We start from the raw sequence: 23,159 nt of genomic DNA, 5'->3' as shown, positions 1-23,159 counted from the left end.
TTTTCTCTAATCACCAAATGACTCCGAAATGCGAATCTCACCCAGACGAGCACTCGTACGGAGACATTCACCGGCCTGCCGCCCCCTACGCATTGTTCCACCTCAGTCCGCTCTTCAAGGAGGGCACGTTGCTTGACAGGGCGAACTGCCCTCGCAAGTGGGAGGAGCTTTTCGGCAAGAGTGTGGCTCTGTTCTTCCACGATAGCAAGAACAACCAGTAGGCGCCACGCCAACCTGTCACGCAGCTGCAACAACCTCTTCCCACGGCTGCTGCTGGATTATCGGACCCTCAATGAGAATAGCGACAGGCAAAAAATGGAGATCATTTACGTTCCTTTGGACGACACCGAGGAGGAGTACATCAAGATGCGAGCCCGCATGCCGTGGCTGGCCCTCCCATACGACAAGGAAACAGTGAACGGTGAGGCTTGTCTCTCCACACGACTCAGAGTTCGTCGAGCACTACTTAGTTCAAAAGTTTAATGTTACAACGCCTCCCTACGGTTATGGCGCCCTCACAGATGTGCCGGGCCTAGTGGTTATCGACAGGTCAGGCGCCATGCTGAAGAATCTTGGGGTTGACGAGATTGGGTTTCAACGGGGATGGAAGGCTCTGGGAAAGTGGGACCTTTCCCTTAAGTTCTGAGTGTGCTTTGAATTCTGATGATGGATTTAGAGGCTGATAGAGCTCAGATTTGGATAGCTAGAAGTGCGTTACCGCTACCTGGAGGGGTCCCCGGCGCCTCCCTTAGATTTAGGCCGCAGTCATACCAGGAGTGTGTCGTGGGCATTCCAACCCAGACGGACGGAGACGTCCCCTTAGGCGCGACACGCCTCCAGCGTGGCAAGCTGCCCCAGTCATACCGGTACATGCAGCGAGCGCGAGGCTCCGAATGTTGTGACATCTGTCCCTTCTGGACTTGCGCTTGCGACAAGGAACTTATGCGAAATCATAAGCGTCGTCATGCGCGGTCTCGAAGCCAGCCCCTTCGACCTAAGCGATGTGTGTCTCCAAGAATCTCTATCACGGCTTCTGACGGGCGCTCTGTGATGTGGAACGGAGGGGACGGAGACGAGACGGTTACAAAGCGCAATGAGAGAATTCTGCGGTGTGGAGTCTGCGGCAAGCGATTCGGGTTCAAGAGTGTGTTGCTGGCACACATAGTCACCAACCACGACCCTGCTCGCAACGTGCCGCGCAATCAGCGGCGATGCCTAATGTGTGGGCGTCGTTTTCCAAAACGACCGGATTACGATGCTCACTTCATCTCGGAACATGGTGATGTAAGACGGGCCCTTGAAGACCTAGTGCAAAACGAGCCCTCTGGAAAAGAAATAAGAAAGTTCTACGCAATGTGTAGGTCATAATGATTCGGCGCCTTCGCTTGGTGTGTCGCTGACCAGCTTTAAACTGTGAAACTGAGCCTCTCGTGTGACACAGGAAGATTCGGACACGAATTCCGCTTCCGGAATCGACTTCAAGGACCGCCTCGACGATCGGGTGGTCTGTGACTCGGGGGATGGCAGGTCAAATAGGTCGAGGGTGGGAATACTGGGGCCTTCCTGAGACCGGAGATTCAGCAGTTGAACCAGGCCTTTCCTACCGGGGACGTTGGATCTTCGTGGAGAGGCCAGAATGCCATCGCGAGAGGGCGTCAAGGTGGATACGCTAAGCAGACATTCGTGATGATAGGCTTGTTGAACTGCGACGAACTTCCTTGTGGCCTGTTGTATCGCCTCTGCCGTCGGGTCGACCGTAGAGGCGCACAAATCCGCCAACTCATCAGCGATGTGTGTGAACTTGTGGATGGCCTCTGCCATCCTGTCCTTAGAGCGCTCGTACCTAGCCCTATGCTGGGATGATGCTGTTGCTGGACGAGGTCTCGTGCTGCGGTCCTCTGAGTGGCTCAGGACTTCTTCAGCAGTATTCGCACCCGCAATTATCAACACATCACCTTCAGGTGACCGTTGCTTTTGCAGTTCCCGTGTAAGAGAGATAACGCGAGTGTATATGCGATCTCTCTGGCGGAACTTATTCAATACTGCGTCCGGCTTGTCTGCAACCCTCACTCAATTGAAGTTTGGCTTCGCTGCTCACGAGATCTTGCCTTAAAGATTTCAAAGTTCTTTCTGTGGACAGGCCAGATTTGTGAATGATAACCAGCGACTGATAGTAGGTGGCGAAAAAATCGCCGAGGTTCGAATCCGAGGAGCAGGAGACTCTCGGCTCGTGATGCCGGTTTAGTGTCTCAATAACTTTCTGGAACCCAGCCACTGCCTGAGTTAGCTCCTTACACGATTCAAGCAAGCTCTGGGTTTGTTTCCGCTGCTCAGACATGTTATCGTCATGGTCTGGAATCTGGCCGGTCGTGGGCGACAGCAGCCCTGAGGCTTTCTTCCGAAGCGCCTTCCCAATGCTCACCATGGCAGAACTCACGAATTGTCGACCTCAGCCATGCACGAAGTATTCAGATTCACTGGTCACTAAGGACCAAGGCAGAGCATGACGGGAAGGACTTGACAAGGTAAGCTAGCCGCCGATCAGTGGCAAGCCTATTCTAAAGTGTCGAGATAACTTCGAGCTGCGTGAACGCACAGAGCCTCAACTTCGCGGTGGATCTGGTAGTGTTTAGAAAGCTCCCAAGTGTTCATCCCGATGTCCACGTCATATTTAGTCATTTAAAATGTGCTTGGTTGGTGAGCAGCCTCAACCCCATCCGTCAGGGATGCAGACTGCGAGACCATCGGCCCCCTACTCTGATGCTCACACGTGGCCCGTAAATCCAAGGAAAGGGCTTGTTCCAGAGCTTGATCTCTCACAGGTGGGATCTTTTGATTCGGAAGGCACCACGAGACCGACCACCAGTTGTGTACGGGCCATTTCAAGTTTGACTCGCGGGTCGAATGAGCCCGCGCTCGAGTCCAACACAGGCCGCGCCTCAGGACACGCAAATATTCCTTGGCGAAAGGAGTTTTCGGGGCCGAAGAACGTATATTTTGACACTGCAGCTCTAAGTCGGTACGAGAAGATGATGCTGGAGACTTCGCTGCAAAGACGTATGACTCCGCCCATACGCCAGCATTCGGAGTCCACCGACTCCGAGGAGAGCGATTCGCAGTCGCAATCCGATTTCGACACGGAATCTGAAGCCCGGCACCCTTCACCTCGACGCATGGACGCTATTCGTAGGGCAATTCCCAGTCACGAACTGCAGCTGGTGTACCACTGCCTGATTCGTATCTCGTGACGTACAACCCCACGCATGACTGTTGGTCGTATTTGCATGAAGCTTTGCACACGCTGGACCGAGCCAAGGCCAATAGGAACAACGCTTCCCCGTCACCCAATCAGAAGTCGTCTTTCCACTCCGGCCAACTCGCAGGCCGAAAGTACTGGTCTTTTTCGTCCACCGTAGAAGCGTGAGTGAGATGTCCGTCACTATGCAGCCCCATGAATGTACAACTTTCGTTCACACCCAGAGCGTACCATGTGGAAGCTCCGTCTAGAGAGGAATGGATTGAACGAGAATCATCCGACGTTTTTATTAAGGATACGAAAACGTTCCGGTTTAGAGGAAGGATTACCAAACCTCGTCTAAAGAAGCCTGCGTTGAATGCGGACTCCAGCTCGGCAGCTTCATCACGCCCGACAGCCGACCTAAGTTCTATTACTTCAACCCCGGAGCCTATATTTGTGCTGACCGACTACAGCTCCAAGGACAGCACGGAGGAGGTGCATCCCGTCGACTCGACCACCCGAAGCGGCATGATGAAAGAACTTTCAGAGGGCCTACCTAGCTCCACCTCTCGGAGTGCGGCTTACGATCGATCCAGCGCCTGCGCCCGTCCGCAGCTAAAACCAGTCCGAAAACAACTATCTCACTCAGCAAATTGTTGTGAAAATCGACGGCTACCAATCGCCAGAAGCAAGATTTCTTGGCAACACCTAGGAGTAAGACCAAGAACTGTTCACCAGTCGGTCTGTGCAACATCATCCTATGGTTACAGTTGGTGAAGTGTTTGATAAAATCACATACTAGAGAGACTCGTGCGGCCTGCGCCCGACCACGCCAACTTGCTGCCAATAAAGGTGTGGGTGACGCACAGCTCCTCCGTCAGGAAGACGAAATCCGCGTCAGCCCCGACATCCAAAGTGCCTTTCTTTTTCTCAATGCCCAACAATTTCGCAGGCCGGTAGGTAGCAGCGAGAAGCGCCTCCTCCACTGTACAATTCGTATTCCGACGCAGTCGACGCACACATTGATCCAGCGTAGCGACAGATCCCAGAAGGTCGTCAGTTCCTGCGACGAAGGCCGCTGGAGGGCTACCCTTCACTTCGACCTTCTGGCCTAGCATATCGTAGGTTCCTCGTTGCAGGCCTACAGCTGGCGTCCCGTCAGAGATCAGGATGAGCGAGTCAGGAGCTATCTTATGCGCCATGCGCTGGGCAGCCTCGTGAGTGTGGATACCATCTGCAATGATGCCAAAGTAAAGATGGCGAGGCAGGTCGCTCGCGAGTAACCCGACCAATGATGGGTCGCGGTGATGGAATGATGGCATGGCATTAAAAAGGTGGCTTAGCATACAGGCGCCGGCCTCGACAGCCTTGACGCCGTCAGTGTAAGTGGCAGCACTGTGTCCCAGAGACACGACAATACCCTCAGCCGTCAGCTCCTTAATGACGTCCCCAGAACCTTCGAGTTCAGGAGCCAATGTGACGAGTTTCACGCTTTTCTTCCAGTCGGGTCCGAACATACAATATAGCGCATCCATGGAAACTTTCTCCTGGATGAACTCAGTAGGGTGACCGCCAGCTTTGCGCGAGTTAATGAACGGTCCGTCTAGGTGCGCGCCAAGAATGGTCGCCCCCACTGTAGCGGACCCGTCGTTGTAATTCAACAAGGGAAGCACCTTTCTGTAGACATGTGGGTCGGTTGTGACGACAGAAGGCAGGATACTTGTGACGCCGCGTTGGAGGAACTCCTGTCTGACAGACGACATCGAGGTAGCGACCTCCTCAGAATTGGTGAAGTCCACGCCGAATGCGCCGTTCACCTTCACATCGATGAAGCCAGGACAGATCAGAGATCCATTACAGTCGACAGAGTCGTCGCACACATAGTTGACAGTGGTCGGGTCGATGACCTTTCCGTCCCGAGTCCATAAGTCGTCTTTCACGATCTCCCCGCCTTTGAAGACGCGGCCATTGTAGAACAGAGAAGTCATTGAATTGCCAATTTCTATCATCACAATGGCCCAACTGCGGGGCCTTAGTCAAGTTGATACTTTAACAACAACACAGGCTCGCTGATGGCAAGTATATGCCTGCATGATGGAGCATTTGCGATCTCACAGCAGACCTCCAACGGTGCTGTCTGGGCTCAAGGCTCTATCGCGAGTCTTGAGAACGAGCCTGTCCGCTTCTGCACCCCCCAAATCGATTTGACCAGCAATGTACAGCAGAATCTGCTTCACTGTGATTTCGCGGGAAAACCGCAGATGTGGCTGCGATAGGGGCTTCAAAGGGCAGCTGAGATCGGGCACGACAAAGGCCTGCACGGCGAACTCCGTCATGAGGAACTCCGAAAACGCATCCCGGTTCATAGATCGGAACCTGCCCGCTAACACCTCTATGGGCGACGCCGACGAAACCGCCTTCTTTTCTGGCGCCGGCGAATTCATCGCCGATACTACCTGGTTCAACCCGGCATCATCAACGATGTCCGAGGGGCCAGAAAATGTGCCGTGACAGACTGGGCAACCAGTGCCGCCCTCCTTGACGACTGCCAAAATACAGTCGCGGCAAAAATGGTGGAGGCATGATCTGACAACCACAGGGTCACGAAAGCACTGCCTGCACAAGGGACAAGAAAGGGCCGCTTGCAAGGGTGCCAGCGGTACTCGCGTCTGATCATATCGACTGTAATCACCCACTGAAAGGCGCTCGTGGCTGCCCATGGCTAATTAGGGATATCACAGGGCATGTGGTTGACTTGGGGGAGTTGGGGTCAGGGCACGTATGACGGATACAGTACATTTCATGTACCTAAGAAAGCGGAGGTATGAAACCTCCGTGCGTGAAGACGACGTCTCTGTAGGCGACAATGACTACCTCGAGAGTAGCAGCAATGCTGACACTGGGGAGAGTGCATTTGAGGCGTGGCTGAAAACCAAGACCCCCAACCGCCTGCACGAGATACCTGCTTTTCTGCAGCCGTACGATCAAACAGCTAGGGAGTTCGACGCAATCAATCTACAGTTCTTTATCAATGCCATCCATGCAAGTCACACCGGAAAGCTAAATGGTTTAGGTCACTTATTTCGTCTCTGCATTCGCAGCCTCCTGGTCACTGCCAGGGTCGTCAACGAGACTCGGCGCCATGATGGAAGCCTTATTCAATTTACCACCTGCCCGATATTCCATGTTCACCAGCTTCTCCCCACTCACGAGTTTGCCGATGCGCACATAGCAGTGCTCATGGGACGTCGAGTCAGTATCTTTGAGTTCATAACTATGTGGAGAGAATTCGTGGCCGAGGTGAAGGCTGTTCTCGTTCCTTTGGGCCTCAGGGAAGCCAGTCGTAATCTGGATCCGTTGTTGCAAAGTCTACAAGAGAGGTGGGACTCTGAGATGAAAGCCAGTACTGTGGACATCCAACGCCTCGCTCACGACATCAACTGCAAGGAGAGTGTCAGATTGCCTGCGTACCGTGACTGGCTCAGAAGAGATGGCCAACTGTGGGCCTACGCAATCCGCCTCAGCCTCCTACCGCGCCAGCACGAGGAGGCCGATAGAGCGGTAGTCACGCGAAATCAATACAGGGCCTCTCGCGGCCGGAGACAGAAACGTAACACTTTACCTCTCTGGCCGCAGGGTCTAACTGGGCTGTCTATGGAAATAGCAAGAACCCTCTCCGCTTTGTCATTGACATACCGAAGGCGAAAGCGTTTCGACAACGCGCTGCTGCTCCGGGTTACCGGGACTGTGCCAGGCTTGCAGGCCTTCGTCTTCAAATTGGCGGACGGAAACCAATTTCGCTTGCTGCCGTTGGTGGATCCCAATAGCTTGGCTTTAATGACTCGGTTCTGTGGCGTTTTTTATGACCTGCAGGCCACAGACTACTTTCACTACTGGTGGGACGTTGCAAGTCCGAGTTTGGAGTTCTACTCCGAGGCACTAGTCTATTGGAGCTTCAGCGAGAGTATTGTCAAGCAGCAGATCATCGGTCTGTTCGAGCAGCTGCGGCTCATGCACAGGAGACGATGGCTGCTTAACGTAGTGTCGTTCAAAGAACTTCTGTTCTTCAAAGGCAAAGCAGTGTTCGGTAACCTCTCCCACATGTGTCAAGCGCGAGATGCCAGTAAGCTGCGTCGCAGCGCGAATCGGCTTGTTTACAGTCCTCCGTGGTACGATTACCAGTGTCAGAACCATGACATCTGGATGGTTTGCCTGGTAGCGCTCCACATTATCGCAGTATACACCAACTGCGAGGGCAGCTTGTTCAAGTTGTACGTTCGGAAGAGACGGGCCAATGCTTACGCCAAACCTGAGGAGTGGAGCAAGGTTCTCCGTTTAGTGCAGTGCTATGCCAACGTCGTGGCATATCACTGCAAGGAGGAGTTTCTGATACTGAAAAAATGCGCTCGGCTGTTCCAGGAGATGCTCTTGCACCGACTCTTCAACCAGCATCAACCTTACACTGCCGAGGACTTGATCGCGAGACTGACGGAAGAGCCGGAGAGTGAGCCAAAACCGGCGCTGGAGTTAATGGCTGAGACCTACATCGACGCATTTGACGAACAGATGTTCAAGCCGAAACACCCGTGGGCAGCGAGGCCAGGGTCAAGATACAAACCACCTTACAACTACTAGACCGTTAGCAGCCGATATCTGCATAGAACTGTCTTACTTTGGGGTCGGTAGTTTCTCGGTTACGCGCTAAAACATCGTCGAGCGCCGCTACGGAATCCAACCCGGAGAGCACCAGTCCTCGGCTGCTCATCACACGCGACAGCATGGAGTAGAGATGTCCGTGTGCGAAGACCCGGACAGCGCAGGCGTCCAGCTCTGCAACGCCTTGGCCCTGCAGTCTGTGAGCAGTAGCCGCGAACGCGAGTTTCAGGGGAAGCTGTACAGCGTCGCGACATCCGTTTGATAGGATTCTTGCCGGATAGATTGGAAACGTCCCGTAGTTAGGAAACGTCACGATAGGAACCTGCTTCACAGGTTGCACCTCCCAGAAGGCCATTTCAGGAGAGGACTTAAAAGGTTGAAAGCTGAAAACAGTCTGTATTCCAGAGCGGCAGCACCCACTCCTCTAGCACCGTTAGGCACTCGTTCTCCGTCTAGGGTGAGAGATCTGGTAGTCATGACGTGGGCGTTCTTGCAAAGCGTGAGATCTGCAACGGGGGCGTTCAGCGCCTTGTAGACAAGTTTCGGTCCTGAGAGCTCCTCGACCTTACGTGCGTTCATTGCATCCGCTTCGCGGTTGGTGGCAAACACGACGGTCGGGCATTTTAACTGTCGGTTCACCAGTAGATACCGTATATCGGAAGCCAATGGTCCTTCTCCTCGACGAATGAGGTCTAGGTGCTGGCAGAATATAGGATCAGCCGCCGCTCTGTAGTTGTGGCGCATGTTTATGACCGCTCGGACGGCAGCCCACGACTTCGCTTCGAACGCCCATCCGTTATGCTCTGCGTCAACCGGCTCTGTGTGTAGCCCTGCATGACCTTACCGAGCTGGAAAAAGTCGCCTACAAAAACCATCTGCAAGCCTCCAAACCACTGATCCTTAACGTTCCTTGCGAAGCGTGCCACGTAGTCAGCTAAATCCAACAGCGTGGCTGACAGCATCGACACCTCGTCCACAACGACCAGGTCGCAGTTTTGAAGGCGTGTCCGCACATGGGAGTCAGTCGTAATGTCCCTGGCTTCGGTGGCGAGCTCCGTGGAAGGCCCAACGCTGCAAGTGGAGTGTTGCAAGACCTACTCCACAAGTCTTCCGAAGAACACGGAGTGGAACGTGGCCTTGTCCTGCAGAAGCATCGCTGCTGACGAGGTGGCTCCACACGCCACCACCCGCAGAGAACAGCTTTCCAACACCGTGCTCACGAGGTGTGTCTTGCCGCTGCCACCCCCACCCGTAACCAACGTGTTCAGGCGTTTGTTGACGACTACGTCGTGTGCAAATGCTTCGTCAGCAGTAAGATCAGGAGTTTTAACGAAAATGCGCTCGTGTAGCATTATTTTAGCCGGTATCAACACAACGAGAACAGACGCGCAAAACCTAATCATCAAATCACTCGTCTGAGCTGTGACGGCGTAGCGCATCTTTCAAATAGGCGACAACAGACCGTCGAGTATGCCTACCGCTTGTGGTGCTCGACGTTGCACCCGTGCAGTCGGAATCACTGCGTGATTCCGATCCCGACTGGGAGGGAATCGTGTGTAACTGAGGTCTGGCCAGCGACGAATTGTTAAATGGCGAAGAGGCCCGCGGCGCCTTCAGAGGTGGGCTGCTTAGAATTATATCTCTGGACGTCTTGAAAAGGGACAGCAGTCGGACAAAATCTGACCTATCTTCAGCGGTGGCGTGCGTAAATAAAATAGGAGATCCGTCATCTGTGCGAATCACAACAGCGTTTTGCATGCAAGACGCAGGCGTAACATTAGGATGCCAGTGACAGTGAGTCCAGAATGTCAGACCTCTGACGCTCGTCGCCTTATCTCGGCTGGTTGACGGTCTGATCAGCACTGAGTAAGTTCCTTCGTTCGCCACCAGACACATTCTGCCAAGGTCCACTCGCAGTATGACATCCATTCCCCTGACCTCCGTGATTACATCAGGGTTCAGTTCGGATGTCGTTCTCCAATCACAAGGGTATTTCTCCCGATGAGTGCTCCTCTTCTCAGGCATGCCAACGCTGTGGAGGCGAGTGAACACGGCATGGGTTTTTACCCCTCGAGTGAACTTCTGTTGTAGGTGTTCTTGGCGGAGTTCCCGGCAGACTTGAATAAAGATGCCTTCTCTTGAAGCCTCTTCACCGTACACCTCTTTATCTGTTAGACTGTGACGTGGTGCTCTTTCCACATCGATCGGCCTCTCTGATGAGTCCAAACGTAGAAATCTGTCGAACTTCCGAACTGCCAGGCGCATTCTTAGCTGTCGCAGATGGTCGCGCATGGAGAACCGAAATGATGGATAACCTGGGGGAATCATGCCCGAACACAACGCTGTCCTCTCAACGACGCCTCTCAACCAGGAACAGCTAATGTTCTATAAAAATCAACAGGTTAAGATGCGTCTTGACGTGGCTTTGTGGTTGTTGTCTTGGGTGAGAGCATCTCCATCAATTGCTGTCTTAGGAATCGACGACAACCAAAGAGCTACCCTCCCTGACCAGCTGGCAGTACAAGACGCGTCTGGCAAATCCATATCACAAGTTCTGGGCACCAGGTCTGTTGTCGCGTTCAGATACGGCACCTGGGCCGACTTTCTTGCAGATCCTGACCTACAGAATTTATCCTCGTTCTCGCAAGGCTCTGACGATTATATACGTGCAACGAGCCAGAATAAGGCAGCCACCTCTGCGACGGAAGACTTCAAAAAACACATGATGGAGCGTCAATACATGGACTACAGCCATTGGAACAAAGATCAGGTCAAACCCGGTACGTACGGTATAATTGGGTCGTTCGTGGAGGGCGGATCTCAACCACCCGCCCTGTTTGATGCAGAATTCGTGGGGACGACTGGAGCGATTACTGAAAACGACGGCCGCGCGGTATCAAACGTGTTGGGAGTCTGCGCCCTCGAAGGAGCACTGGTCTTCCATGTTATCGGGAGGTCAGAGGATCTCTACAGTCTCAGATGCCTGGGCGACCCTGCAATCTGCAAACCAATCAACTCACGCGAGTTCGTGATGGTGCAAGAGGTTCACTGTCCCAGTCCCATCAGCAAACTCATGGTGGTTCTAGAGAATGGACACTGGCTCCTGCTTGGTGACCCAGCAGCGAAGAGATACAAAGGCAAAGCGGTGTCAAACGACGCCATGCCGCCTGAGATCGCTGGTCACCTTACAGGTGAGGGTTCTCTTCTCACCCTGACCGGCAATGCGGGAGCGTTATGCTTGGTGGCGGTTTCCTCCTTCGCGTTTGCACTAGGTCTACCCGAGTTCGGAGGGGAAGCGGAAGCAGTGAACTCCGTGCTGAATGTCGCCGTAAACGAGCACGGATTTGCTTTGCTCCGCGCCAATTTGAAGGTGGTGTCTTGGGGCAGCTACACCATGGTTGGCTCAACGGTACCTATTTCCTGGACAAATGCTGAAGTCCCGGCGTCGATTAGAGACGGAGTCGAAGGAGCCGACATGGTCAAAACCATCATAGGGCGCTACCACTGCTTCGCGGCAATCAGCACACAAGGCCACGTCCGTACCTGGGGCGCTGGTGAAGACTTATTTTGTACGGAACATGCCTTGTCGAGCTCAACCATGACGAGCTACCAGCAAGTGGCTAGCGAGCTTAACACCGATGTTCGCTCCGTGTTCATCAACCGCGGCGCTCTTCTCGCCGTTAAGACGAACGGTGACGTTGTGACTTGGGGCCAGCACAGGTACGGCGGGAAGGTGCCATTGGACATAGTTTGGGTGAGCCTCCGCTGCCTGACACACAGAAACTAGTCGAGGCTGACGTTGAGCGAGTTCGCACCACAGAGGGCGCTTTTCTGGTTTGTCGGACAGATAGGGCTTGCTTTGTGTTTGGTCTTACAGGCGGGGGATTGGAGGGGCGAGGAGGCCAAGACGCCCTCGTCGGACCTCTTATCCAGGCCGACATCCAACTCCAGGAGGGCTCCGAAATGATATTTGCGGCTTCCAACGCAAAGTACACGGCAATTTGGAACGGCAAAATGGAAACTGTGTTGAGCCACACTCCTGGTCTGGGACTGCCGCTGCCAGGAGATGTGCAGAAACTGGCGCCCACTTTTGCTCATATATTGATCGTAATGGGACGCAAGTGCGTCTTGTCTGAGTGGAGGCCTCTGGGAGTGTGTTCGGCGAGGTGCGGCGGAGGGAACCTATCCTACGACAGACACGTTGTCGATCCCGGCGTCAACGTCCTGTGTAACGAGCCGATCGTGAAGACTGAAGCCTGCAACAGCCAACCCTGTCCTGGGGATACAGAGGTGAGACATGGATAAACCAAATACAGTTCGAATTCAAGGATGTTCTCCACTCTCCTAAGTTCGTAGCTTCGGTGCTGGCCGCATCGGGAGGCGTGATCGCGTTTGGAGGGCTTATATCATTCGTCTACTCGAAAATGACTGAAAGGCGAGTCGAGGAGTTAGAATGACAAAAGATTTACACAATTTCGAAATCGAGTTTTATGATATAGATCTATGGATCCCATTCGTTTCTGCGGTAAGCGAAGTTTACTTAGAGACATTGGAGACTTAAGATGGAACCCCAAGAGCGTGTGGGGCTTCGCCCTGCTGCTCATCGCGGTGTTGATTCTCGTATACCTCGTTGTATGCGCCATCGTGGTCGTAGCCCAAGCAACTAGACGCCGGCACCGCGCCCCGGCTGTGATGTGACGTGTGGCAAATTCATCAATATGAGGCAACGAAGGCAAGGAGACGACGACATCACGTCGTCTCACACCGAGCCCGAGTCTCCCGTAGTGGTGAGCGACAACGAACTTCCCAACCTGGCCACTGACGCCACGGATGAGGCACGCGAAAAAGTACGGATGAATTTCTCGGTGAGGGTCGTGTACACCTTTTACTGGCTCTTCGGGTACTTTGGAATCGTGTGGGCTGGCCACTTTTACCTCGCCATCATGGTACATGTTTTGGCCGTGTTGATGTTCAGGGAAATCCTGAGTCTGAAACGAAGTGTAGAGAAGGACAAGACCCTTCCACTCTACTTCTCTCTTCGATGGTATTTCTACGTACTCACGGTCTGTGGAGCGAATCATAGATACCTGTTGGCTCTGTTATCGGCTCTGGAGAGGCTCTGGTCTGGAGCAGCGGTATTCAGACCTTGCGTAGAATGGATCGAGATTCACTTCTCCATGGTGATATTCATCCTCTATTTGCTAGGCTTCGTTGCATTCATCTTGACTCTGAGGCGATTCTCGCTTAGGTATCAGATGCAGCAGTTCGGGATTCTGATCCTCACTCTGCTGTTCGTCGTATGCCCGACTGCGACCTTTGTCGGGCTCATATACACTGGCATTTACTGGTTCTTTGTAGCCAGTGGATGTGTGATCACGAACGACATCTTTGCCTACCTGTTCGGAATCAATTTTGGCCGGACCCGCCTGCTGCTAATATCTCCGAAGAAGACTGTCGAAGGCTTTATAGGCGCTTCGTTGGTGACTCCTATATTCGCCCTGGGGGTGGGTAGTCTGCTGACGATGTTTCCACATTTCGTCTGCCCAGCCAACGAGATTGAACTGGTCCCGTTTCAGTTTCAGAGCACTTGCGAACTGCATCCCGTCTTCCAGTGGCAGCAGTTCCACCTAGGCCTCTCTTACTTGCGACCTTCCTGGGTAAATGACATGCCGTGTAAGGTGCTGTTTCTGGTCTCATACAGTCCACAGCGCGGAGTTCTCGTTCTGGGCGATGCCCATACATTTCCATCTCGTCGTGCTATCACTGTTCGCTTCCATATTCGCCCCCTTTGGTGGGTTTTTCGCTTCAGCGTTCAAGCGCGCGATCCATGCAAAGGATTTCGGCGACAGCATTCCTGGACATGGTGGGATTGCAGACCGATTCGACTGTCAGCTGATCATGACTATTTTCACGTACATCTACGTGAAAACGTGAGCTAGTTGTAGTTTAATCACGCAGGTTCATTTTTCGGTCAACCAGCGGCGTGACCTCCGTTGACGCGTTGTTGAGTGCTATTCGACGCCTGTCTTCATCCGATCAGGCTCTGCTTCTGACGGAGTTGACGAAGACCGTAGTGTCTTCAACTGTTTAAATGAATGTCCATAACAACAGGACAGTGCTTAAGGTGGAGTACTCAGATTGTTCATGACAACTGGCCCACAACTGTTTAAATGAATGTCCGTGACAACAGGACAGTGCTTAAGGTGGAGTACTCTAGATTGTTCATGACAACTGGCCCACAACTGTTTAAATGAATGTCCGTGATCCTCATCCCCTACAGAGATGGGCCTGGCGCTGGTATCACAAAGCGCGGCGGCACCATGCGTCGCTTCATGGGTTTGGCAGGGCTCTCCGGCGCCCTAGGCACCAGCGACGCCTGAGCTGGGGACGCCTGCCAGCCTGCAGGTGTCTTTGGCGGCAGTTGCTGCCTGGGAACGGCTTTTGACTGGTAGTAGGCCCCCTGGAAAATCTTAGAAGCCATGGTCGTCGGATCGTCTGGCCAGGTCTGACCGGTGCCACGGCCCTGCGCGAGTCGGATCTCCTTGAAGTCCTGAGTGAAGTGCGTCGCTGGAATGTGTGGGAACCGAGGTTTCCGAACTCGCTTCCCAACCTCGAGTGGCCCCAGGACCAATTCCATCGGCCACTCAACGTCCCAGGCTTTAGGGGGGGGCATACCCCGGTGACGCCTCTTGGCCTTGCGCCTCGTTTGGTTGGACAATCTCACCAGCTCTTGTTGCTTGTGGCGCAGCTGCTGCACTGTCTCATTGATTGAGATGCACGCTTGGTTCTTTCGCCTGGCTAGCTCCTCCAGTAAATTGGAGTTGCGCTCCACCAGCTCGTCTCTTTCGGAGCGAATCTTCTGGATCTGACTGATTGCAGTTTCATGTTGCAGCTGCAGTTCTCTCCTTCGTGTCTTTACTGCGGCGAAATCAGATGTGTATACGTCCATTACGGACTTTAGTGCGTTCCGGTCCGGCGTATGCTGAGTTGGTAGCCATCCACTTTCCCAGACGACTTCCGACGGCCGTCTCCTAGTCTCAGCACGCTCCACGTCAAGCATCCTCTGAGATAGTGAGACCCGGGCGGCAAGCGTCTTCTCGACGGAAGTGATGCTCTCCATGTAGGTATCGGTCTTTCCAGTCTCCTGAACATGGAGATCGAGTCTTTGTTGCACACGCCCCATCAGCTTCAGATTAGTAATGAGATCCTCCAACAAGGCTGTGTCGGAGAAGGACTCTGGTACACCGCTGCCATCGATAAGGCAAGGCAACAGCGGCAGAGGCGGGGGTTTCAAAGCCTTTAGTTGCTTGCGTAGCTCTATTCCCTCTTGTAGCGTGGACGTAGGCGCCATTTGGCTGCTTGGAATGTGCTGTGGCTTGAGTTCAAGTGGACAATTACTGATGATGACATGTCCAAGTGATACGCTGAGGAAGCAGCTGACGCGGGCGAAGCCCTCAGGCACGCAGCACTCCACCAGCAGAGAAGTGCCCATCTTCACCGTGCCCACACGCTTTACGCCGCCTAAGCCTGAAACTACAAAGGGAACCTCTGCTGCAGGAAGAACGTTGTGCCACCGATCCTCGGCGAGAATCTCGAAGTAGGTCCACTCACCCTCTTTGATGTGAATGTCACCTACAAGTCTGCAGTGGGCTGGAAATGCTGGACCCGGTTGAACTTCTACTCGAGCGGTCTTCAGCAGATGCGGTCCCAGCCAACAGGACACCTGGTGACATCCAGCAGTCACAGGCGTCCACACTGATGTGGCTGCTTTTTCTGCCTTGTGATATCTGAGAAAAAGTACGGTGTCTGTGTGTGATCGAATCCACTGGAGACGGACGCACTCATCCATCGGAATATCGTTGTCAATGAAGACCGTTGTCACCTTTACAGACTCTGGAACGTCGACGAGAGCGCCCGTTACTGCTGAAAACATCACCCACTTCATTTCATGACGCTGACCGCATATCGCAGCATCAGCACTGAACAGTTGGCAAGTGGGGATGGCTTGAATCCGATCAGCTATGGAAGCGACGAACACTCCCTCCTCCAGTAGCTGTCTGTTGATGACCAGCCACCTACACGAGCCTCCTCCTCCGTGCGACTTCCGTACTCGAGAATAGTTCGTGGAGGGTCATGCTGGCAAGTGGGGAGGCTCTTCTGATGAGTCAGCATATCGGAGAGAGCGCCCTCCGCTTCGGTTGACCCTACGAGGTCATAGAACTCCGGAGGAAGAGCCGGCGGAGCACGTGTTACTGCGGTCAGCTTGTGTATCGAGAGCGGCTCGGCTGGAGGATAAGCTGCTGCTTTTTGTCTGAGGTTGTCTGCCACACGTTTCGCAGGAGCCAAGAGCCCCTGTTTGGTGCTTAAAGGTTTGGGAAACTCCACACGCGCGTCTGGTGGCTGAATTCTCACGCGGACGGGACCACCGCGTCGCATTTCTTCTACGTCATCTGGATCGTGGTTTTTCTCAGTACTGAGATACAATTGAGGCATTACGGCAAATCAGTCAGAGAATATCCTCTTCCGGCAGCGGAAGAACACACCAGTTTTCACTTGACCGACCCGCGTGGGACAACTCTCCCGAGTGTGACGGCTGCGTCCGCATATGGCGCAGCTCGGCGTCGGATCCTTTAGAATGGGCGGTTCACAACAAGAATGACCGACGGCGCCGCATGCGATGCAGGTGATCTTTCCAGTAATTTCGGTGTTGTGGTAGAATGTATTGAAGCACTCGTCCTCAGAGTGACCTCGGTAGTGGCACGCAGTGCAGACGACGTCTGCGTTTTCACAGGATGCCACTTCGTGGTCCCGACGGAGACAGCGGAAGCACACTCGGATGGCGCAGCTGCGGTGATCTTGGTGTTCAGTAAAACAGAAAGGACACTCGGTAACTCGGCGAAGGGGCTTCACCTGCCACGTATCGTTCCACAGAGCGACATCCACCGTGCTTAGAGCCTGAGAGGCGCTTCGGAGTTGTTTCCGGTAAGCATCGCTTGCGCCGTGGGTGTCGAGATGCACAAAGTATCGCGTTCGTGGAGTTATCCAAAAATTCCGGTCAGCTTTGACTTCAGCAACACATTGCTGGTATCGGAAGTCGGTGTCGACCGCTAAACTGGCGTCGGAGGAGTCCAACGCGGTCTCCATTTCATCTATGGCAGTGTCGATCTGAGCATCCACCATCATCTTCGAAGACTTGGGATTTTCTATGCGTTGCCGCTTGGTTGACGGTTCAACATCATTCCCCTTCGCTCTTTTCCGTCGTCGGGTGTTTTTTGCAAGAGCGTTTCTCCCCACCGGAAGCACTGGGGGGTCGGGGTTAGCACACTTCACCTGTGGAACCAGCCGACCATCCTTGGATGCAATTGACGACTTCACGACGTTTGTGGTCTGAATGGCAGTCATCGATGCTGGCTTCCCTGCCGCATCCGTTTCTGCCAGTTTCCTCCTCAATCGTCCTAGGCGGCGGCGAGATGGTTTCTCTGGTTTCTCCAGATGATCTCGGATCTCTGCGTTCTTAGCCTTCTTGATGGCGTCGTTGTTCTTCCGTATTCGTTTTGGAGCGTCAGGGGCAGGATTTCCGTCAGCCTGGGCGTTCTTCTTCTTACCCAGTTTCTGCCGAACCATCCAAAACCATAATTCACGTTTATTCAGAGCCGTGCCAGCACAGCAGTGTCCTCGACCTCAATGCAGTAGGTGTCACAGAGCTCCTTTTTACGGGATATCACCTCTGAGAGGAGATTACGAGTCTCCTCGCCAGACATTCCCCACTTGCTTAGTTGTGATATTATGGCTACAGGACCTGCGTGATTGGGACTTAAAACGGCTTCTCGTCGTAAGAATGGGAGGATCGTGCCTCTAAGAAACTCTTCACTTGGTGGAAATTGCTCCATCATCCAGCAGAAATGCGCCCACGGATGGTACGCATGAGGGTAGCTGGAGCAGACTACATTAATGAACCGCAGTTCTGAGGCCCATACATCCGGGCAGTCAGCGTGAAACTGCAGTAGGTACCACATGCGAGTGTGCCAGCACTCTTCGCTCTTTGGATGAACCACCTGCACTTCCTGAAGCCAGAGAAGTTTCCCTGGAGTTGCCAGCTGTCTCCACTGTAGCCATTTGTCAACTGACGATGCGCAGATGATGAGGTCTCGTTCAAGAGTTAAAAGGCACATTATGAGCAAGTCGCTCCTCAAGAAGCAACGCCTAAAGAAACAACTACCGAAGGAGTTCAAGAAGCTGAAGGAGAAAGCAGGCAAGCGCCTGAAGCCTTCAACCCGCACCCGTACTGAAATCCACGAGAAGACCGTCGCCGTGTTGCGTCAGAACCTACACGAAAAAGCGCAACCCACCACGGAATTCGTTTTCCAACAGTTTCTGCGCCAGCTGGGCCATCCGCGAGACGACACGCGACTTGCGAATCTGCAAGGAGCAATGGCTTTCCTCCAGAAGGGGCAAATGGAGGTGTCGCAGAACTTGGGTCCGGTTATCGCGTCGTCGTTGCCCTTGCTGACAGACGACATGGTCGACATAAGAAAAGCTGTCGTGGAACTCCACTCTTTTTTGATGAGGAGTTCCACATTACAGCAGGCCAAGGTATTTTTTCCGGTGTTGGGGCGACATCTGTGGAGCTCCCTGACGCATTTGTCTGGCGGTGTACAGTCCACCGCCTTGAGTCACCTAGTTGCCATGGCATCCATCAAGCCGGAAATATTTCAATGCCCTATGACGGAAGGAAAGACCACTGTAACCTTTGGCAGCCGAGTAATAGACCTCCTGCTTCGACATATCTCCAAACAGGCTAAGTCGCTCCGCACGCCGCTTTATGCGCTACAAACCCAGTTACTGGTTAAACTGGTGCAGCTGGACGAGATGTCGAGCCAGCAGACGTGCGAACCGACGACGCTTGGGTCGAGCTTCAATCCATCAGCAGTGTCAGGCGTCTTGGACTACTTTGATCGCCCTTTCGCTGCGTCAGCCGTGTTCAGGTCAGTCAGCGCATGTGGAACCTCATGGGACCGCGAACAGCTCTTGGACGTCCTACCCTACCTGACTACCACAGCACGGAAGAAAATTGTATCATCGTTGACTTAACTTCGTTCACTCTTAATTATTTTTTTGGTAATAACACGAACTTTTTGGCCTAACTCGTCACCAATCGTCATGATTTTGTTTGGTATAAACAATGCAACGAAGCTTATATGGCCAACTCTCCGTAGAGGTCGTCGCCACAGCAAAACCGACAACCGCAACAGCAGAGATCACATGGGCCTGCTTGCTTCTTGCGGATCAACCCCATCTGCTTTTCTGGCACCTTGCCTAGGGAGAGGTTATACTCTTCCGCCTCCTCGCCCAGACAACATGCGAAAGTTCCCTGAGGTGGCGTGGCAGCCTTCTTGGCTTCGGCGCGGTAGCCGTGGTAGTTGTGAGCTCTGGCCGCGGCCCACATAGTAGTTTCATGGGCTTCGTCTCGCTTCTGCTTATCAGTGTCGAAGTACTGTTGGCGTTCAAGGGCAGCTTTCTTCTCCTTTTCGGCCAGCCGGTTCGCTTTCTCGGCCACCAGCTGATCCTGTTTGCGAGCCCGCTTTTTGTCGAGCTTGTTGCGACGTTTGTCAACGTCCTCCAACAAAATTTCGAGTTCACGAACGAGCTTCTCGGCGGCAATGCGGTCTTCCCTCACAGCGTCGCAGGTCTTCATGCACTCGGGGTAGTTCTGCTTGACTCGCTTAACCTTGTCAGCGCCCTTAGCGGCATGCTTCGCTAAGGCCTTCGCCTTCGTGGACAGGTCAAGTCCAGTGGACACCTGCTCAGCGAGGTCAGGGTTGTTGGGGTGGCTGTCAGCGATTTCTTTCGCACTGTAGTAGAGATTCTTGCACTTAAAGGCAGCCTTGTCAGCGCGCAGCGCGTCATCGTCGGCGCATAGTCGGGCTACGTCCTTCGCGTGACCCTCTGCGGCTTTCTTTTCAGCGACAGCAGCCTTGTAAGACTGTTGGGTGTTGCCGAGGGCAGCAGCGGCCACATCAGGGTGTACTGCGGCTTCGGCTTCGTCTTGTGCGACTTTACAGGCGTCAGCGGCAGCGCTCGCTCGGTCCGCTGCCTGTGCAGCGGCCACGGCGTGTGCTGCAATGGAGGGGTCGTCTGGCACCTCTCTCGCGTTCTTGTGGGCTCTCTTGCCAACGTGAGCGGCCTTGGCTGCCTCTTCGGCGGCTTTCTTAGCCAGGTCGTGGACCTGCTCACGAATCCGCTCTAGGTGCTCGCGATCTTGGGTGCATAGGGACCGCGACGAAGAGGAAGACGATGAGGATGATGACGAGGATGATGACGAGGATGATGACGAGGATGAAGACTTCTTGGAAGTCTTTTTCTGAGGCAAATCGCTTACGGCGGATTTGAGAGGCTTATCAGAAGAGCTGAAGGAGGGCACATTACGACTCGCGGTGGGCTTCGTACTCTTGGGGGTCGGTCCGTCAACCTCCTCCATGTCATTGAAGAATCGTACTGACATGCGAGGTGCAATTAGCACTGCCTTCTGACCTTTGGCAGACAGGAACCTAGTTTCGCCAGTTATGGGATTTCGTTTGAGTTCCCCGTTCCTATAGTATCCCCACACATTGATTGACGTAGATCCCACAACCTCTTGGCTCTCAGCGTCAATGATATCAACTTGCAAGACCTGTTCGTTACAGTAACGGAAGGTAAGGTTCTCATCCCACCTCATAGCGGTGTCCGTGATTTCCACAGGAGACGTCTGGTGGACTCCGTCATCCTCCTGGGCATCGGGAACCTGGCCCTCGTTCAGGGAGATCCGAACGAGCACCTTTCTGCCCACAAGAGATGGACAGATCTCCGAGAAGAGGGAGGGCGAGACGCGGCAGTAGCGAGAAGCGCGCTCGGGAACCTCGATTTGGACAATGCGACCGTTGATCCTCGTTCCGTTCTTGCAGAGGACCTCTCCTTCCCAGCCTTCGGGATCCTTTAGCTGATCGATATTTAGGTTGATACTGCCCACGTCGACCTCCGCGACGTCGCGAAAGTCATCCTCGTCCTCGTAGTCCTCTTCAACTCCGTGGCGCACGTGGAACTGGACTTCCCCTGCTCCGTCATCTTCCATACACCACGAAGCGTGCCAGTGTCCTTCGGAAGATGGCACCACAGGGAAGGTCTCGCCCTCCTCGTCCCCAAGCTCCGTCTTCACCCACATGATGGTGCTTGTGGACGGAATTGGGGGGATGTCCGTCACATTAAAGATAGTGATGTCGTAGAAGAACCGTGGCATTGTAAATGACTAATATTGCACGTATATGAGCTACAACCGCTCAGCATGGAACAACAGTAGTTGGGCCCAGCCGGGCTCTTCGGGGTACTGCTTTGCAAAGGCTTCTTGGACCCGATTCACGGCACGCCGATTCAAGGTTGTATGTGGGAGCTTAAAGTCTCGGCAGGCCATTCGGTAGATGTGCACATCCACTGGCACCGTGTCAAACCCAAATGAGTAAAGCAGAACGCAGTCTGCTACCTTCTGACCCACACCAGGCAACTTCATGAGGTAGGAACGCGCGTCCGTCAAGGGCATGGAGAGGAGACAGAGCAAGTCAACATTACCCGATCTTAGGATTTCAGAGGTTTCGACGACGTATCTGGACCTATACCCAAATGCCTGAGCTCTTAGGTTGACTTCAGAAACAGCCGCCAGAGTCTCAACAGAAGGGAAAGGGTGCCATGACCGACCGAGCGCCTTGACGGGCGTAGAAAGGTGTTTCAGTTTGTGCACGAGAGAAGTGATGCGCTTCACGTTGTTGAGCGAAGACAGTATGAACGCGAATAAACACTCAAGCGGCTCTTGCCTGAGTAACCTCAAGCCTCGGCAACGCGCCAGAGCCGCTGAGTGAGCGGCATTCAAAGGATTCCAGTGCGGGCATTCGACATCCAGTCGGAAGAACTTGTACAGATCACCGTGAAGGCACGTTGACGCGCTTGAGAGCGCGGCGTACTGGATACCGTCATTCTCCCTTAAAGCAACCAAACAAGAGCCAATGAATCCCACCCAACATGCAACGGCACCGACGTCGATTTGCTCCCATGAGAAGATCTGTCCAGATTGCAGCGTCACTGACAGGGAAATCGCCTCGTCTGTCAACCTCGACCAGGAAATCGGCATTTGGGATGGACAAGGAGAGGGGGCGTCAGCCCGATCACAACAAGTACCGCAAGGATAAACCATGGGATACGGACGACGTCGACAAGTGGGAAGTTAAGCCTTTTACGGAGGAGGACAACCCCAATGGTCTACTTGAGGAGTCCGAGTTCGTGATTATGTTCCCCAAGTATCGTGAAAAGTACCTGAAGGAGATGTGGCCCGAGCTTGAGACATTCATGGCCGAATTTCGGCTGGAAGTCCAGCTGAATCTGGCGGAGGGCACCGTAAAGGTTTCCAACACCAAGAAGACATTTGACCCTTACGCCATCATAAAGGGCCGTGACCTGCTGAAGCTGGTATCCAGAAGTGTTCCTTTCGTCCATGCGAAGAAGGTAATGGAGGACAACACCTTCTGCGACGTCATTCGGATATCGGGCTACGTTCGGAACAAGGCGAGGTTTGTAAACAGGCGGCAAAGATTGCTAGGGCCCAACGGGTCCACTCTAAAGGCCATCGAGTTGTTGACGGAATGCTATGTCCTAGTCCAGGGTAATACTGTGTGTGTCGTAGGCACACTCAAGGGTATAAAGCTTTGTCGACGCATTGTGGTGGATTGCATGAAGAACGTTCACCCAGTGTACCACGTGAAGGAGCTTATGATCAAGCGAGAGCTCGAGAAGGATGAGACGCTGAAGAACGAGAACTGGGACCGCTTCCTTCCGCAGTTCCGTAAACGGGTAACTGCTAAGAGAGCCAAGAAAAAAATCGCCAAGAAACGCGAGAAGGCCGTATTTCCCCCTCTACCGACGCCGAGGAAGGAAGATTTGCTTATGGCTACAGGAGAGTACTTCCTTGCAGATGGCGGTAAGCGAGGTCAACAGATTCTCCAGAGCGAGCAGAAGAAGACTCAAGGGGCCCACAGAGTGCGTAAAGCATCCAAAAGATCGTGACGTTCCGTGTAGGAGTTGCACCTGGAACAGTGTGGATTCACAACGCGCTTTCTTTGATTTATGTGTGATGAGTTACACTACAAGTGTGAGGACTTAGGCAGAAGCGTACAGTGCGACGACGCCGTTTAGCAGGAGTTTGAACAAAACATGACATGGGGGCACCTGAGATAAAACTAAGACA

The 23,159-nt window shown here is 53.5% G+C and overlaps 16 protein-coding genes across 30 annotated transcripts; 8 read left to right on the top strand and 8 right to left on the bottom strand.

Annotated features, from left to right (window-relative positions):
* Nucleotides 1-17: 17 nt before the first annotated feature.
* On the top strand, nucleotides 18-646 carry KVP18_003684 (uncharacterized protein; the record flags this gene model as incomplete). Of its 3 annotated transcripts, XM_067955612.1 has the most annotated exons (3): nucleotides 18-217; nucleotides 246-421; nucleotides 450-646. In XM_067955612.1, the coding sequence occupies 3 exons, from the start codon at nucleotides 18-20 to the stop codon at nucleotides 644-646; spliced, it is 573 nt and encodes a 190-aa protein (XP_067812036.1). The 3 variants fall into 3 exon arrangements, with proteins under 3 accessions (XP_067812036.1, XP_067812038.1, XP_067812037.1); XM_067955613.1 differs by lacking the exon at nucleotides 18-217 and having other exon boundaries at nucleotides 316-421; XM_067955614.1 differs by lacking the exons at nucleotides 246-421; nucleotides 450-646 and having other exon boundaries at nucleotides 18-221.
* Nucleotides 647-1,362: 716 nt separating this feature from the next.
* Nucleotides 1,363-2,425, bottom strand: KVP18_003685 (uncharacterized protein; the record flags this gene model as incomplete). Of its 3 annotated transcripts, XM_067955617.1 has the most annotated exons (2): nucleotides 1,363-2,042; nucleotides 2,071-2,425. In XM_067955617.1, 2 exons carry the CDS (start codon nucleotides 2,423-2,425, stop codon nucleotides 1,363-1,365), a joined length of 1,035 nt encoding a protein of 344 aa, XP_067812041.1. The 3 variants fall into 3 exon arrangements, with proteins under 3 accessions (XP_067812041.1, XP_067812040.1, XP_067812039.1); XM_067955616.1 differs by lacking the exon at nucleotides 2,071-2,425 and having other exon boundaries at nucleotides 1,363-1,821; XM_067955615.1 differs by having other exon boundaries at nucleotides 2,033-2,425.
* A 259-nt stretch (nucleotides 2,426-2,684) lies between these two features.
* Nucleotides 2,685-3,248, top strand: KVP18_003679 (uncharacterized protein; the record flags this gene model as incomplete). Its single annotated transcript, XM_067955604.1, has 1 exon — nucleotides 2,685-3,248. One exon carries the CDS (start codon nucleotides 2,685-2,687, stop codon nucleotides 3,246-3,248), a length of 564 nt encoding a protein of 187 aa, XP_067812028.1.
* Nucleotides 3,249-4,029: 781 nt separating this feature from the next.
* Nucleotides 4,030-5,226, bottom strand: KVP18_003670 (uncharacterized protein; the record flags this gene model as incomplete). The annotated part of the gene is made up of 1 exon (XM_067955585.1): nucleotides 4,030-5,226. One exon carries the CDS (start codon nucleotides 5,224-5,226, stop codon nucleotides 4,030-4,032), a length of 1,197 nt encoding a protein of 398 aa, XP_067812009.1.
* A 123-nt stretch (nucleotides 5,227-5,349) lies between these two features.
* KVP18_003671 (uncharacterized protein) lies at nucleotides 5,350-5,958 on the bottom strand (the record flags this gene model as incomplete). 2 transcript variants are annotated; one of them, XM_067955586.1, is made up of 1 exon in its annotated part: nucleotides 5,350-5,958. In XM_067955586.1, one exon carries the CDS (start codon nucleotides 5,956-5,958, stop codon nucleotides 5,350-5,352), a length of 609 nt encoding a protein of 202 aa, XP_067812010.1. The 2 variants fall into 2 exon arrangements, with proteins under 2 accessions (XP_067812010.1, XP_067812011.1); XM_067955587.1 differs by having other exon boundaries at nucleotides 5,350-5,682.
* A 61-nt stretch (nucleotides 5,959-6,019) lies between these two features.
* Nucleotides 6,020-7,873, top strand: KVP18_003680 (uncharacterized protein; the record flags this gene model as incomplete). 2 transcript variants are annotated; one of them, XM_067955606.1, is made up of 1 exon in its annotated part: nucleotides 6,020-7,873. In XM_067955606.1, the coding sequence occupies one exon, from the start codon at nucleotides 6,020-6,022 to the stop codon at nucleotides 7,871-7,873; it is 1,854 nt and encodes a 617-aa protein (XP_067812030.1). The 2 variants fall into 2 exon arrangements, with proteins under 2 accessions (XP_067812030.1, XP_067812029.1); XM_067955605.1 differs by having other exon boundaries at nucleotides 6,041-7,873.
* Nucleotides 7,874-7,877: 4 nt separating this feature from the next.
* Nucleotides 7,878-9,333, bottom strand: KVP18_003677 (uncharacterized protein; the record flags this gene model as incomplete). Of its 3 annotated transcripts, XM_067955601.1 has the most annotated exons (4): nucleotides 7,878-8,288; nucleotides 8,315-8,712; nucleotides 8,739-8,965; nucleotides 8,993-9,297. In XM_067955601.1, 4 exons carry the CDS (start codon nucleotides 9,295-9,297, stop codon nucleotides 7,878-7,880), a joined length of 1,341 nt encoding a protein of 446 aa, XP_067812025.1.
* An 887-nt stretch (nucleotides 9,334-10,220) lies between these two features.
* Nucleotides 10,221-12,351, top strand: KVP18_003673 (uncharacterized protein; the record flags this gene model as incomplete). 3 transcript variants are annotated; one of them, XM_067955591.1, is made up of 3 exons in its annotated part: nucleotides 10,275-11,648; nucleotides 11,675-12,184; nucleotides 12,211-12,351. In XM_067955591.1, 3 exons carry the CDS (start codon nucleotides 10,275-10,277, stop codon nucleotides 12,349-12,351), a joined length of 2,025 nt encoding a protein of 674 aa, XP_067812015.1. The 3 variants fall into 3 exon arrangements, with proteins under 3 accessions (XP_067812013.1, XP_067812015.1, XP_067812014.1); XM_067955590.1 differs by lacking the exon at nucleotides 10,275-11,648 and having other exon boundaries at nucleotides 11,858-12,184; nucleotides 12,244-12,351; XM_067955589.1 differs by lacking the exon at nucleotides 12,211-12,351 and having other exon boundaries at nucleotides 10,221-11,681.
* A 46-nt stretch (nucleotides 12,352-12,397) lies between these two features.
* On the top strand, nucleotides 12,398-12,592 carry KVP18_003683 (uncharacterized protein; the record flags this gene model as incomplete). Its single annotated transcript, XM_067955611.1, has 1 exon — nucleotides 12,398-12,592. One exon carries the CDS (start codon nucleotides 12,398-12,400, stop codon nucleotides 12,590-12,592), a length of 195 nt encoding a protein of 64 aa, XP_067812035.1.
* Nucleotides 12,593-12,612: 20 nt separating this feature from the next.
* On the top strand, nucleotides 12,613-13,985 carry KVP18_003681 (uncharacterized protein; the record flags this gene model as incomplete). Of its 2 annotated transcripts, XM_067955607.1 has the most annotated exons (3): nucleotides 12,613-13,567; nucleotides 13,596-13,824; nucleotides 13,853-13,985. In XM_067955607.1, 3 exons carry the CDS (start codon nucleotides 12,613-12,615, stop codon nucleotides 13,983-13,985), a joined length of 1,317 nt encoding a protein of 438 aa, XP_067812031.1. The 2 variants fall into 2 exon arrangements, with proteins under 2 accessions (XP_067812031.1, XP_067812032.1); XM_067955608.1 differs by lacking the exon at nucleotides 13,853-13,985 and having other exon boundaries at nucleotides 13,596-13,828.
* A 183-nt stretch (nucleotides 13,986-14,168) lies between these two features.
* Nucleotides 14,169-17,518, bottom strand: KVP18_003675 (uncharacterized protein; the record flags this gene model as incomplete). Of its 4 annotated transcripts, XM_067955596.1 has the most annotated exons (3): nucleotides 14,169-15,947; nucleotides 15,974-16,344; nucleotides 16,438-17,518. In XM_067955596.1, the coding sequence occupies 3 exons, from the start codon at nucleotides 17,516-17,518 to the stop codon at nucleotides 14,169-14,171; spliced, it is 3,231 nt and encodes a 1,076-aa protein (XP_067812020.1). The 4 variants fall into 4 exon arrangements, with proteins under 4 accessions (XP_067812020.1, XP_067812022.1, XP_067812021.1 ...); XM_067955598.1 differs by lacking the exons at nucleotides 15,974-16,344; nucleotides 16,438-17,518 and having other exon boundaries at nucleotides 14,169-15,839; XM_067955597.1 differs by lacking the exon at nucleotides 16,438-17,518 and having other exon boundaries at nucleotides 15,914-16,387.
* Nucleotides 17,519-17,541: 23 nt separating this feature from the next.
* KVP18_003688 (uncharacterized protein) lies at nucleotides 17,542-18,066 on the bottom strand (the record flags this gene model as incomplete). Its single annotated transcript, XM_067955620.1, has 1 exon — nucleotides 17,542-18,066. One exon carries the CDS (start codon nucleotides 18,064-18,066, stop codon nucleotides 17,542-17,544), a length of 525 nt encoding a protein of 174 aa, XP_067812044.1.
* A 1-nt stretch (nucleotide 18,067) lies between these two features.
* KVP18_003672 (uncharacterized protein) lies at nucleotides 18,068-18,985 on the top strand (the record flags this gene model as incomplete). The annotated part of the gene is made up of 1 exon (XM_067955588.1): nucleotides 18,068-18,985. The coding sequence occupies one exon, from the start codon at nucleotides 18,068-18,070 to the stop codon at nucleotides 18,983-18,985; it is 918 nt and encodes a 305-aa protein (XP_067812012.1).
* A 103-nt stretch (nucleotides 18,986-19,088) lies between these two features.
* Nucleotides 19,089-21,167, bottom strand: KVP18_003678 (uncharacterized protein; the record flags this gene model as incomplete). The annotated part of the gene is made up of 1 exon (XM_067955603.1): nucleotides 19,089-21,167. The coding sequence occupies one exon, from the start codon at nucleotides 21,165-21,167 to the stop codon at nucleotides 19,089-19,091; it is 2,079 nt and encodes a 692-aa protein (XP_067812027.1).
* A 30-nt stretch (nucleotides 21,168-21,197) lies between these two features.
* Nucleotides 21,198-22,049, bottom strand: KVP18_003687 (uncharacterized protein; the record flags this gene model as incomplete). The annotated part of the gene is made up of 1 exon (XM_067955619.1): nucleotides 21,198-22,049. One exon carries the CDS (start codon nucleotides 22,047-22,049, stop codon nucleotides 21,198-21,200), a length of 852 nt encoding a protein of 283 aa, XP_067812043.1.
* Nucleotides 22,050-22,054: 5 nt separating this feature from the next.
* Nucleotides 22,055-22,978, top strand: KVP18_003686 (uncharacterized protein; the record flags this gene model as incomplete). The annotated part of the gene is made up of 1 exon (XM_067955618.1): nucleotides 22,055-22,978. One exon carries the CDS (start codon nucleotides 22,055-22,057, stop codon nucleotides 22,976-22,978), a length of 924 nt encoding a protein of 307 aa, XP_067812042.1.
* Nucleotides 22,979-23,159: the final 181 nt, after the last annotated feature.

The sequence above is a fragment of a genome (assembly GCF_019968955.1).
Source record: "MAG: Porospora cf. gigantea A chromosome Unknown PgA_NODE_176_length_30979_cov_360.319, whole genome shotgun sequence".
Taxonomy (NCBI): domain Eukaryota; phylum Apicomplexa; class Conoidasida; order Eugregarinorida; family Porosporidae; genus Porospora; species Porospora cf. gigantea A.
This window is presented reverse-complemented; position numbering and strand designations above follow the sequence as displayed.